This window comes from Oryzias latipes, chromosome 22 (genome assembly GCF_053564925.1).
Source record: "Oryzias latipes strain Hd-rR chromosome 22, Olatipes_Hd-rR_3.1".
NCBI lineage: Eukaryota > Metazoa > Chordata > Actinopteri > Beloniformes > Adrianichthyidae > Oryzias > Oryzias latipes.
In genome coordinates this window covers 30,167,944-30,180,971 of record NC_136258.1, presented here as the reverse complement: position 1 = coordinate 30,180,971, position 13,028 = coordinate 30,167,944, and the positions used below count along the sequence as shown (strand labels likewise).

Below are 13,028 nucleotides of genomic sequence, written 5' to 3'. Positions count from 1 at the left end.
AGTGGAGCTGAAAATAAGTCTGTTCCCCGCGGTCCACCGGGACGCCATCAGCTCATAGACGCAGATGTTGTTTGGATGTTTACAGTTGAACAGGAGGTCATCGTCTCCGAGGGGTCCAGATCTCTGGATCTCTGCTGGGCACGGGGGGTGGGGGGGTGATGGGATCAGGGCTGCACGTTGCAGGAGCATGTTCACATGCAGCCAGTCAACCTGCAGGGACTCACGTCCACGTCTTTGGCTCAGGAGCTTTATTCTGCAGGAGGACAGACGTCCAGCAGGAATCTGGATGACAAACAAACGAGCCCCCCTCCTGGAAGAGAAATGTCAGCGCAGATCGACTGCAGTCCTTCAGGCCCGATCGCACGGAAAGCGTTTCAGAGAGGAGGCGCTCCCCGCTCTGAAAAGGGCAAACGGAAAGCAGGAGAAGTCATGCTGAAGATGTCAAACACCCTCCTCCTCCTCCTCCTCCTCCTCCTGCGCAGTTCTGCTGCTCGGAAAACCTCAGACCGCCGGCGGCGAAGAGGAGGGTTTCCGCTGAGCTTCATCAGCGCTCAGAGGAAGCAGAAACGGGGGGAACGGTCCCGGTTCAGTCCATGATTAATATGAAACACAACACAGAGAAAACACCTTGATGGATGCAGAGGGCAGGTGTTGGGGGGCGTGGCTTGGACTCTGCCTGCAGGATGGAGCAGGTAGTCTAGAATCGAGGTCAGAGGTCACGCGTATTTCCAGCATCTTTCTGAAGCCTGAAAACAGCTGATTACAGACACGCGTGTGCAGCGGGGGAGGGGGAGGCATTAACCCAAATGAACAAAATGATTCCATGAAAAGCTGAGCCTCTTACTGGAGGGGGGGGGGGGGGGGGGGGGGGCAGGACAGTCTCTACAGAGAAAGTTTGTGCTGCCGGACCACACCGGGCCGATGATTGGACCTGTCAGTCATCAGGCCACGCCCCTATTCGAGGTCCTAAATGGATCAACGTTCATAAAAAAAATGACAGTGACCTGGGAAACTGACCCCCCACCGCAGTGGGGAGGGGCTAATATTGACCACACTCAAAACTGAGCGGGGGGGGGGGGGGGGGTCATGTGACCTAACAGTGTTTTGTTCATTACAATATTACCCCCCCCAGTGATAAAGGAGTGTTTACTGTAGCAACAGCAGAGACGAGCAGCGGAGCGTCTCGTTCCTCCTGCCTTAGACAGACAGCGAGGCTCCGCCCTCCTGGTTGCCCCAGAGGGGGGGGGGGGGTCTTTGGATCAGTCTCACTAGCAGAACTCTTTAGATGTGGAGGTTTTCACGGTGACGAGGCAGAAAAGTTCTCTGCGTGATTCGCTCAGACACGAAGGCTGATAAATATTCAACCCGGAGGATTTGGGCCACAAAGAGGAGCGCCCCCCCATCCCCCGAAGGCTAATGTGTTTCAGGATCACTGCAAAGTCAAGTCATGAAACACAACTGAGGAGACATCAAAAGAGGAAGTCATGAAAAATGCAGAGGAAGATGAAAGGCTTCAGATCCACGGACGCCGTCAGCCGATCCGCTTCTCGCCAAAGGGAGACCAGGAGGAGTTGTCCCGGAGCTGCAGAGGGTTCTCCTGCTCCTCCAGAGGCTCCAAGAGGATTCAAACCACAGCGACGGCAGACCCTCACCTCACCAGTATCTGCAGACTCAAAGGTCAAAGGGCCGGCGGGAGTCCCAGCAGTGACATCAGAGCAGTGACATCACTGCTCTGATGTCACTGCTGGGACGTTCAGCAAACGCTCTCCGACGTGGAAGCCGTCGTCTGGGATGACGTCAGACCGAGTCAGGAGCTCCAACCACCGACAGAAATGCAGGAGGAGAGAACCTCCTCAGTAGGTCGGAGATCCAGAGCAGCTTCTCCTCAAGGAGACCCACCTCCCCCAGATCCTCTGGAGCTGTTCCTTCAAACACAGGCAGCTGTTCTCGCAGTGTGCCCCCTCCCTCACTGCTGGTTTCCATTCTGCCCCTGATCTTTTTCTGGAGGAACCTGAAGGATTTGAAGGAACCTCTGAGGAATATCCGGGTTCTCTTCAGCTCCTTCAGGAGATTCCTGCTCCTCTTTTTGCTTTGATGGGTCTAAAGAACTTTGTATCTTTATTATTGTGTTTTTTCAAAAATAAATCAGTAAATTGATGATCTATCAATGACTGAAGGGGGGGGTGGGGGGGTTCTGGAGATGATGCAGCCCGCCGAGTTCTGGACCAGTTGAAGCTCACTGAGGGAGACCAAAGAGGAGAGAATTACAATAATCTAGACAGGAAGTGAGCAGGCAGTGGACGGTGGGGGTGGGGGGCTAGGCAATTAATGATACATAGATGGAAATAAGCAGACCGAGCAATTTGATTGATATGGGAGTGAAAGATAATGAACTGTCCAGGATGACACCCAGACTCTTCACCTGCAGGGGGGGGGGGGGGTGGATGGAGAGAGTCACCGACTAGAAGTAGTTCGGTTCAGATCACTACTGAGTTTCAGAACATTTAGCTGAACCAGTTTCAGACAGACGGGAGGGAAGGGAGGAGTCAGGTTTGATAGATACATAGAGCTGGCTGTCATCTGCAAAACAATGAAACCTTATAATAAATTTATTAAATTTATATTTTATATTCAATTTACAGAAAATATTGCCAAGGGGTAAAAGATAAGAAATAAAAAGAAGAAGTTTATTTCAGGCTTCTTTTTTCCTGTTTTCCATCTACGGCGTCTCCCAGCTAAGCCACAAAAAGTGTCTGACCGTCATCACCGTCATTGGTTCTGCAGGAGAACCACGAGGTTCTTCTTTACTGACGAGAACACCTCATGAGTGCTGACCCCCTCCCCCGCTCAGGTGAATCACAGCCTGCAGACACCTGAACTCTGCTGAACAGCAGGTGCAGCTCTGCCCTGGTGCCCTGGAGCAAGGCAGGCCGCTGTTGATCACCAGAGCGTGCACGCACTTGCTCATCGCCCACGGGGCGTCAGCGAGCTGACGATGGCGTGGAGCTTTACTGACTCAAACGGCTGCCTGACCCCAATTATGGCCCACCTCCCCCCGCCCGCCTTTTAAGGAGGGGTCAGGCAGAGGTTAGGAGGGATTTAACCCGCTTTGGCCTCGCTCTATCTGCCCTCCTGATGAAAACATCAACATTTGATGCTTTTATGATGAATGCTGCTGTGTGACTTTGGGAAGAACCTGGAGAACCGAGAAGAACCACAGAGAACCAAGAGAACCGAGAAGAACCGAGGAGAACTACGGAGAAACACAGAAAACCGAGGAGAACCCCCCCCCCCCATCAACCTGATCAATCAGGTTGTTGGGTGGGGGGTGCAACTGATCAATCAGAGCGCCCTGGGTTGCATCACTGCTGTCTGTCGTCCAGCAGCTTTATTGAGGGACTCATGAGCAACGCCTCACGGTGAAAGTGACCCAGTTGGCCTGATGGGGATTTAACACAGAGGATGCAGATCAACCAGATCCTCTCAGCTCCAGCTCTGAAGGTTTCAGGAGATCCTTTCAGCGGTTCCACCGTGACGGATCTGCTTTAACGTCTCGGTGAGCCGGTTGGAACAACCAGCTCGGACGTTTGCAGCTCTGTTGTCTCTGACCCCCCCAGTTTAAGAGACAGGTCTGACCAGGAAGCCTTTGAGTCAGAGTTCAGGAGCAGACTTCCATGAATGACCCTGCCACCCCCACCCACATGACCCTGCCATCCCGCCCACCGCCCACATGACCCTGCCACCCCGCCCACATGACCCTGTCAACCCCACCCACATGACCCTTTCAACCCCACCCACATGACCCTGTCAACCCCACCCACATGATGCTGCCACCCCCACCCACATGACACTGGCACCCCGCCCATATGACGCTGTCAACCCCACCCACATGACCCTGCCACCCTCACCCTCATGACCCTGCCACCCCGCCCACAAGACCCTGCCACCCCACCCACATGACTCTGTCAACCCAACCCACATGACCCTGACACCCTCACCCTCATGACCCTGCCACCCCGCCCATCGTCCACATGACCTTGCCACACCGCCCACCTGACGCTGTCAACCCCACCTACATGACCCTGTCACCCTCACCCTCATGACCTTGCCACCCTCATGACCCTGCCACCCCACTTACATGACCCTGCCAACTCCACCCACATGACCCTGTCAACCCCACCGACATGACCCTGTCAACCTCACCCACATGACCCTGCCACCCTCACCCTCATGACCCTGCCACCCCACCTACATGACCCTGTCAACCCCACCCACATGACCCTGTCAACCCCACCCCCATGACCCTGTCTCCCCCACCCACATGACCCTGTCACCCCCACCCACATGACGCTGCCACCCTCACCCCCATGACCCTGCTACCCCGCCCCCATGACCCTGTCAACCCACCCCCATGATCCTGCCACCCCGCCCACATGACCCTGCCACCCTCACCCATATGATCCTGCCACCCCCACCTAAACTTTCTTTACTTTTTGAAAACCTTCAGTGATGAGGATGAATTCCTGAAATCTTTGGATTTCATTTCTTGTTTTTTTAGGTTTTTGTTTTATAAATTAGCTTTGTTTTAATTTTGCATGTAAGAATTCAGATCTTCACTGTGGTGGAGTGGTCAGCACCCTCACATCACATACATGTTCTCCGGGTTCATGTTTCCTCCGGTGATGTCTCTGTCCTTTGGTGTGAATGTGCGTCTCTGTGATGGACGGCAGAAACGTCCAGGAGGAAGTTGCCCAACAGCATGTGGGCAGCTCCAGTGAGCCCGGAAGGAATAAAACCGGTTTAGAAAAAGAGGGGATGGAACAAATGATCACAGTGAAATCTTCTGTTAGTTGTGTTAAAGTTCAGTTCAAAACAAAAGAAAGACTTTAGAGAAAATAAATGCAGAATCTTCTTTCTCTTTCGGCTTTTCCCATCAGGGGTCGCCACAGCGAATCATCGTCCTCCACCTCACTCTATCATGGACATCTTCTACCCTAACACCAGCCAACTTCATGTCCTCTGTTAAGACATCCATGTATCTCCTCTTTGGCCGTCCTCTTGCCCTCCTGCCAGGCAGCTCCATCTCCAACATCCTTCTACCAATATATCCACTATCCCTCCTCTGAACATGTCCAAACCTTCTCAGTCTGGCTTCTCTGACTTTGTCGCTAACACAGGCAACATGAGCCGTCCCTCTGATGTACTCGTTCCTTATCCTGTCTAACCTGGTCACTCCTAAGGAGAACCTCAACATCTTCATCTCCGCTACCTCCATCTCAGCCTCTTGTCTCTGTCTCACTGCTACCGTCTCTAACCCATAGAGCAGAGCTGGTCTCACCACTGTCTTGTACACCTTTCCTTTGAGTCTTGCTGGCACTCTTCTGTCACACAACACTCCTGACACTTTCCTCCGCCCGCTCCAACCTGCCTGCACTCGCCTCTTCACCTCTTTTCCACACTCCCCATCACACTGAACTGTTGACCCCAAGTACTTAAACTCCTGCACCTTCTTCACCTCAGCCCCCTGTAACCTAATGCTTCTACCTTGATCCCTCTCGTTCAGACACATGTATTCTGTCTTACTACGACTGACCTTCATGCCTCTTCTTTCCAGAGCAAACCTCCACCTCTCTAGCTGTTCCTCCACCTGCTCTCTACTCTCACTGCAAATTACAATGTCATCCGCAAACATCATTGTCCAGGGAGATTCCTGTCTTACCTCATCTGTCAGCCTGTCCATCAGCATAGCAAACAAAAAAGGACTCAAAGCTGATCCTTGGTGTAGTCCCACCTCCACCTTGAACTCCTCTGTCTGACCTACAGCACATCTCACCACCGTCATACTTCTCTCATACATGTCCTGAACTACTCTGACATACTTCTCTGCCACTCCAGACGACCTCATACAGTACCACAGCTCCTCCCTCGGCACCCTGTCATACGCCTTCTCTAAATCTACGAACACACAATGCAGCTCCTTCTGACCATCTCTGTACTTTTCCATCAACATTCTCAAAGCAAAAATGGCATCAGTGGTGCTCTTACGGGGCATGAAACCATAATGCTGCTCACAGATCTCCACCTTCTTCCTAAGCCTGGCTTCCACTACTCTTTCCCACAGCTTCATTGTGTGGCTCATCAACTTTATTCCTCTATAGTTGCTGCAGTTCTGCGTGTCACCCTTGTTCTTAAAGATCGGAACCAGAACGCTTCTCCTCCATTCCTCAGGCATCTTCTCACTCTCTAAAATCCTATTGAACAACCTCGTTAGAAATTCCACTGCTGTCTCTCCTAAGCACCTCCATACCTCCACAGGTACGTCATCAGGACCAACGGCCTTTCCGCTCTTCATCCTTTTCAGAGCCTTCCTAACCTCATCCTTTCCAATCTCTGCTACTTCCTGCTCCACAACAACCACATCTTCCTCCCTTCTTTCCCTGTCATTTTCCACGTTCATCAGCTCCTCAAAATACTCCTTCCATCTTTTCTGTACACTCTCTTGGGTTGTTAGCACCTTTCCATCTCTGTCCTTTATCACTCTTACCTGTTGCACGTCCTTCCCATCTCTGTCTCTCTGTCTGGCTAGTCTGTACAAGTCCTTCTCTCCTTCCTTTGTGTCTAACCTGTCATATAGCTCATCGTAAGCTTTCTGTTTGGCCTTTGCCACCTCTCTCTTCACTCTACGCTGCGCTTCCTTGTACTCCTGTCTACCTTCCTCAGTCCTTTCTACATCCCACTTCTTTTTAGCCAACCTCTTCCTCTGGACGCATTCCTGTACTTCCTCATTCCACCACCAAGTCTCTTTACCGTCTTTCCTCTTTCCAGATGACACACCAAGCACCTTCCTACCTGTTTCCCTGATAATCTCTGCTGTAGTTTCCCAGTCATCTGGAAGCTCATCCTGACCACCCAGACCCTGTCTCCACTTCTGCCTAAATTCCTCACAAGTTTCTTCATTCTGTAGCTTCCACCACTTGGTCTTCTTTTCTGTTTTCCCTCTCTTCTTCTTCCTGACCTCCAGAGTCATCTTACACACCACCATGCGGTGCTGTCTGGCTACACTCTCTCCTACCACCACTTTGCAGTCATTAACCTCTCTCAAATGACCTCGTCTACATAGGATGTAGTCCACCTGAGTACTCCTACCTCCACTTCTGTATGTCACTCTATGTTCCTCTCTCTTCTGGAAGTAAGTGTTGACTACAGCCATTTCCATCCTCTTCGCAAAGTCCACCACCATCTGTCCTTCCAGATTCCTTTCCTTCACACCAAACCTGCCCATCACCTCCTCATCACCTCTATTGCCCTCACCAACATGCCCATTAAAGTCTGCTCCAATAACAACTCTCTCTCCTCTGGGGATACTCTCTATGACCTCATCCAACTCACTCCAGAATCTCTCCTTCACTTCTAACTCACAGCCAACCTGTGGCGCATACCCACTGACTACATTCACCATCACCCCTTCAATTTCTAACTTTAGGCTCATCATCCTGTCTGAGACTCTTTTCACCTCTAGAACCCTGTTTACAAACTCCCCCTTCAGAATCACTCCTACCCCGTTTCTCTTCCTATCAACACCATGATAGAACAGTTTGTATCCTCCTCCAATACTACGTGCCTTGCTGCCCTTCCACCTTGTCTCCTGCACACACAGTACATCTACCTTCCTTCTCTCCATCATGTCTGCCAGCTCTCTGCCTTTCCCTGTCATTGTGCCAACGTTAAGAGTCCCTATTCTCAAACCTATGTTCCTGCCTTTTCCCTTCTCTCTCTGGCAACGGACCCTTCTGCCTCCCCTCTTTCTTTCACCAACAGTAGTCAAATTTCCACCGACACCCTGTAGGTTAACAGCATCGGTGGCGGTCGTTGTTAACCCGGGCCTCGACCGATCCGGTATGTCTAAAGTGGTGTGGATGATTCGCATAGTTATTTTGGCAATTTTTACGCCGGATGCCCTTCCTGACGCAACCCTCTCTATTTATCCGGGCTTGGGACCGGCACAGAGGCAACTGGCTTGCAACCCCTGTGGCTAGATTGAGAAAATAAATGCAGAATAAAAGAAGTAAATAGATGCTAATCTGACTGATGTCATCCTCTGAAGTGTAGCCAGCCGCCTGATCCACGAGGCTGCAGCTAGCTTCTGATTTCAGAATGTCTTCAAACAGGAAGTCAGCGTGCCATCAGACCCTGATCAGAGTCACTGTGGTCAGGAAAATGAGAAGCAGTCCGGAACGTTCCAGAAAGAATAAAAACACAGACGGAGCTCAGTAATCTGTGCCATTGAGCTGACAGCTGGTAACCCGTCAGACATGCACACAAACATGCACACACACACACACACACAACACACACACACACACACAAACAAAGAGAGATTAGACTATAAGCTTATAAACAGACACACACCAACCCCTTCACCGAGCTCCTCAAACAAGAACAGAGCAGGAACGTCTGCAGAACAGAGCAGGAACGTCTGCAGAACAGAGCAGGAACGTCTGCAGAACAGAGCAGGAACGTCTGCAGAACAGAGCAGGAACGTCTGCAGAACAGAGCAGGAACGTCTGCAGAACCATCCATCCAGACCGCTGAAGCATGCAGCCGTTATAAAAAGTGGCAATCAATATTTAACGAGGGGCATTGCTTCTTCTGCGGAGCAGCAGAGAGCAGGTTTGCCCCGATTCTTTCAGCTGATAACACAACACCCCCCTAATGGTTCCAACATGGGGGGGGCTGCAGTGAAGTGAACAATCCCATCATTCCTCCCAGGGGGCCCAGCACTTTTCTGCAGACGCCAGCTGACAAACAGTGTTGTCGACTTTCAAAGAGCTGTCAGAGCGGGGGGGTTCCTGTAGATCCCGTCAAGTCTCCTCAGGGTCAGGGTCTAGGAACACCTGCAGACAGGTGTCATGGCCCCGCCCTCATTTGTCTAAAGAAGGAAAACAAGCATCTGTGATCGGCCAATCAGGACACAGATCACAAAGGCACTATTGTCTTAACGTCCACGTCTGTGAGTGTGTGTGTGGGGGGGCCCTCACAGATAGGATGTCGGATTTGTCCCTCCCCAGCTCAGGTAGAATCCATTGAGTGAATCAAAGTACTAGATTGGATGATTGTGCCCCCCCAACATAGAAAATGGTTTGTTCCAGATCCAACCACATGAAGCCAATTCAAACGCCGCCATGTTGGAGCCAGACATTATCAGTAAGCTGTGATTGGTTCTGGTCAGTCGGAGTCATCGTTTCTATGGCAACCACTCTCACCAATCAGGAATGAGCTTGTTGGAAGGCCTCACCCCCACCACTTGAAAGTGGGCCACAAGGAAATCTGTCCAATGTTTTGAGCGGTGGACATGGGGGCCAGCAGGCTCCTCCTACTTTTACTCGGGCATCTGATTGGTCAGTTTAGAACTGGAATAACTAAAAATAACAGAAAAATATCCTGAAAAAAATGAGGATTATCAAAAAGATGTTAGAGAAAGGCATCCGATCCAGAACGGTTCTTCTGACCAATAGAGGAACAGCTGTTCATCACGCCTGTGGGAATTTGGCTTCTTTGAGCCACTTCCTGTTTGGAACGCCATGGGAGGAGGGGCCACTCTTTCCAGTCCTCAGATAATGTCCATGGCAGAACCTGATGGTCTGATGGACGGGAACGTTCCTGAAGAAGCATGAACCTTTTGTCTTTTCTTTCTCTGACCCATTTGGAGCTCAAACAGAAGCCATGAATGATTGATATGGGGGGGGGGGGGGGGGGGGGGGGGCACTGCAGCACTTCTGTTATAACCAGCCAAGAACCATCCCCCACCCCCATCAGCGCCGTGGCCCCACAGAGGTGCAGAACTCTGTTTCGGCTGACGTCCATCAGGGTGGGTCAGGTGGTGGAGGCGGGGCCTCTGGATGTGGAGGCGGGGCCTCTGGAGGTGGAGGCGGGGCCTCTAGAGGTGGATCGGGTTACATCTGACGTTTCCTCCAACAGCTGCTGATCTGCTGCTTTTTCCCTTCAAATCAACCCAAGTGGAGGAACTAATTTCTACTATAAACGTATCAGACGGAAAAGGGAATTGTGGGAAATGGAGGCAGCAGGGCGACTACGAAGCCACAGAAGGCGCAGAGAGAAGCCGCTGCAGCACAGCCACTCATGTCAGAAGCACACCTGCTGTTAGGCAGCCATGAGAAATTCATGGGGGGGGGGTCTAAAATGGGTCATAAATAAAAGCGGTCTCCCCCCTCCTTACCCTCCCCCACCTCTGTCTGAAGCAGCGCCACAGCTGGACTCGTGCGCAGACGGATGCAGAAAGGAGAAATGCAGGAATGCCGTAGCCCCCCCCCCACACACACACACATCACCCACACACACGGCGGGGGGGCAGAGATCTTTAATATCATGGCGTCCCGCACAAACTGTGACCCTTTAATCCCCCCGGCCTCCAGATCAGGGGATTACACTCTCACAGGTGGATCTTCAGGCTTATGCTGAGTGAGGACCAAAAAACAGACCCCCCCCCCCCCCCCCCCCCTCCCCAGGCTCATAATATGGAGCTGTGCACGAGACCCCCCCCCCTCCGATAAATCTGACATTAAAACGTGTGTGAAGCATGAAGCTCAACAAGCTCAAGTCACTCTAATTGAACCTGAGTGCCCCCCCCCCCCGCGCTGAGGCACTACAGGCTTATCTGACTGCCCCCCCCCCCCACTGAAAATAACCCCGTCCTTTAAAAGAGAAACTATGAGTCCAGATGCACATCAATAGATTACACACAGAATATCTACTGAAGAAGCTTTCAGGGGAGGTGGGGGCGTGACAACAGGTAGGGGGGGTTTCTACATCCACAGTCCAGTTCTCTGCTACGGACCATGGGTGGTCCTGATGATGGAGCAGACCCAGTCTGCTGGCCCACGTCTGAATCCCCCCAGCGGCCTGCTGAAGACGGTCTGGTGTCTTCCAGCAGACGGTTCGCTCTGCGTCACTGAAACCAAAGCCGTCTGTCCTGCAGTCGGACCTGAAGGAGCTCAGTCCTCCTGATCCCATTAGGGGAACCAGAGAAGCAGCAGGACGGGATCGTCTGGATCTCTGCTGGAATCACACACCCACAGAGAAGACCACCCTGAAGGAGAAAGAAAGTCCCACACATTTGTTCTCTGCATTTGACCCATCCCCTGGGGGAGTGGTGAGCTGCAGACGAGCTGCGCTCTGCAGGCAGTGGCGTTAAGGATCTTGCCCAAGGGCCCTCACTGGGTGATGTTAATTGCTCGCCACTGATATGGTAAATACCCCATTACCAGTGTTAATTCCCCACCGGGAATCGAACCTTGGATTCCTGCGTGGCAGCCTTCCACTTTACCAACCGAGCTCCTGATGCACAGACGCCGCATCACGCGCAGAGGCCAACTGAGCGCAGACGCCCCCTGACGCCACTTGATATGCAGATGCCACGTGGCGCGAAGACACCGTTTAACGTGCAGACGCTGTTTGACACGCAGACGTCATGTGAAGGTCCAGGCCGGACCTTTATGAACCAGAACCGAAGAACAAAGCTGATCTAGGATGGATCACGGGCCGACTGCTCTCATGGGGGGGGGTCTCATTAAAATAACTAAAATAAAAAAGTGAAGGGAGCAAATACTTTCTACGGGTTTAGTAGAAGCTAGAAAGATGAAGAAAAGAATTCCTGGGTCCAAATAGGCTGCTGGTTCTGGTTCTGCAGCAGGTTCTCATAAACTCCTTTAACAGGAAAACCTTCATGTGGGAATGTTTCTCTAAACGCAACAAAGGAGGAGTATGGGGGGGGTTCCGGTTCACTGAGGAACCTGAACAGAACTCCTCCTGTAACTTTATCACGTTCCTGCACCTCATGCGTCCATAGTCGTTCAATACAAACAAAAACATGGAGGAAGGAATCTCTGTACGTCAGGAGGAACAGAGGCGAAGCAGCAAAGTCAGAAAACGGAATGAAGCGTGTGTGTGTGTGTGTTGGGGGGGGGGGGGGGGGGGGGGGGTCTACTACCTGGCGGGTGTAAGGTGCTTGTCCCAGGTTTATCCCGTCTTTGGCCAGTTTATCCCGGATCAGAACCTTCAGCTTCAGCTTGGGATACGTCACAAAGTCGTTGCAGTCTGAGAACCTCAGGTCGTGGTTTCCCGGACAGGACGCCCGGTGCGCGCCGGTGACCCGCGCGCCTGACCTCTGCGCGCGCAGACAGGTGGAGGCGTCCAGCGGCTCCAAAGTGAAGTAGAAACCGGGCGCCCTCCGCCTGTCCGCGGCTCTCAGCGCCTCCACTGCCGCCAGCAGCCGGTGTCGGTGGTACTGGATCCGGACTCCGATCGCGTCCAGGTCCGGATCCCCGATCTGCTTGCAGACCTCCAGGTCATCGTAGCCGTTATCCAGGAAGGACTCCACATACTGGGCCAGCCGCAGCTGGTCCAGCCACTGCAGAACCAGACCCGGACCGTGGCTCATCTTTGCCGGGAACCCGCGGTCCGGTTCACCTGCAGCGGGTTCGGACACGCTCAGCCTCAGCCCCGCGCATGGCTGCGGGGGGGCGGGGGGCTCGGACGACTCTCAGCCTTCAGCGAAGTTCGGACGAAAACTCTTGTTCCGGTTCGGAAGTCTCAGTCAGAGGACGGAACAATCCGCTGGTCCGTCCCAACGCGCCGAACCTTCATCCGAATCAGAGGCGCTGCGGAGCCGCCGACCCCCCCGTCCCCCGTTGAAGTTCCGTCTGCGGCGCGAGGCGCATCACAGTGCCCCCCCCCCCCCCGCCGCCGCTCTGAGCCGGTGCTGCGCCGCGAGCGACACCTGCCGGACAGTCTGAGAACAAACGGACCGTTCACAGAGAGGCGCGCGCCCACGTCACCGGGTTGACGCGGGATCAGCGCGACAGATCAAAGCGGTGGAACGTCCAGCAGGTTCTCAAAACTCCGCTGAAAAACGACCCCCCCCCCATCCCGGTCAGCTGTGTCCCATCTGAGGGCCCCGTCTATTTCTTCAAAATAAAGAGGCTTTTATGCTGAAAGGGTTTTTTCTTTCT

General features: G+C 52.8%; 1 protein-coding gene across 3 annotated transcripts in view; it reads right to left on the bottom strand.

Annotated features, from left to right (window-relative positions):
• The window catches only part of sash1b (SAM and SH3 domain containing 1b), a 37,434-nt gene extending 24,686 nt beyond the window's left edge, over positions 1 to 12,748 (bottom strand). For all 3 annotated transcript variants that reach the window (XM_023951282.2, XM_023951279.2, XM_023951280.2), the window contains exon 1: positions 12,008 to 12,748. In XM_023951282.2, the coding sequence (XP_023807050.1) occupies positions 12,008 to 12,457 (450 nt within the window). In that variant the 5' untranslated portion in view covers positions 12,458 to 12,748. The remainder of the gene's footprint in view (positions 1 to 12,007) is intronic.
• Between the last annotated feature and the right edge of the window lie 280 nt (positions 12,749 to 13,028).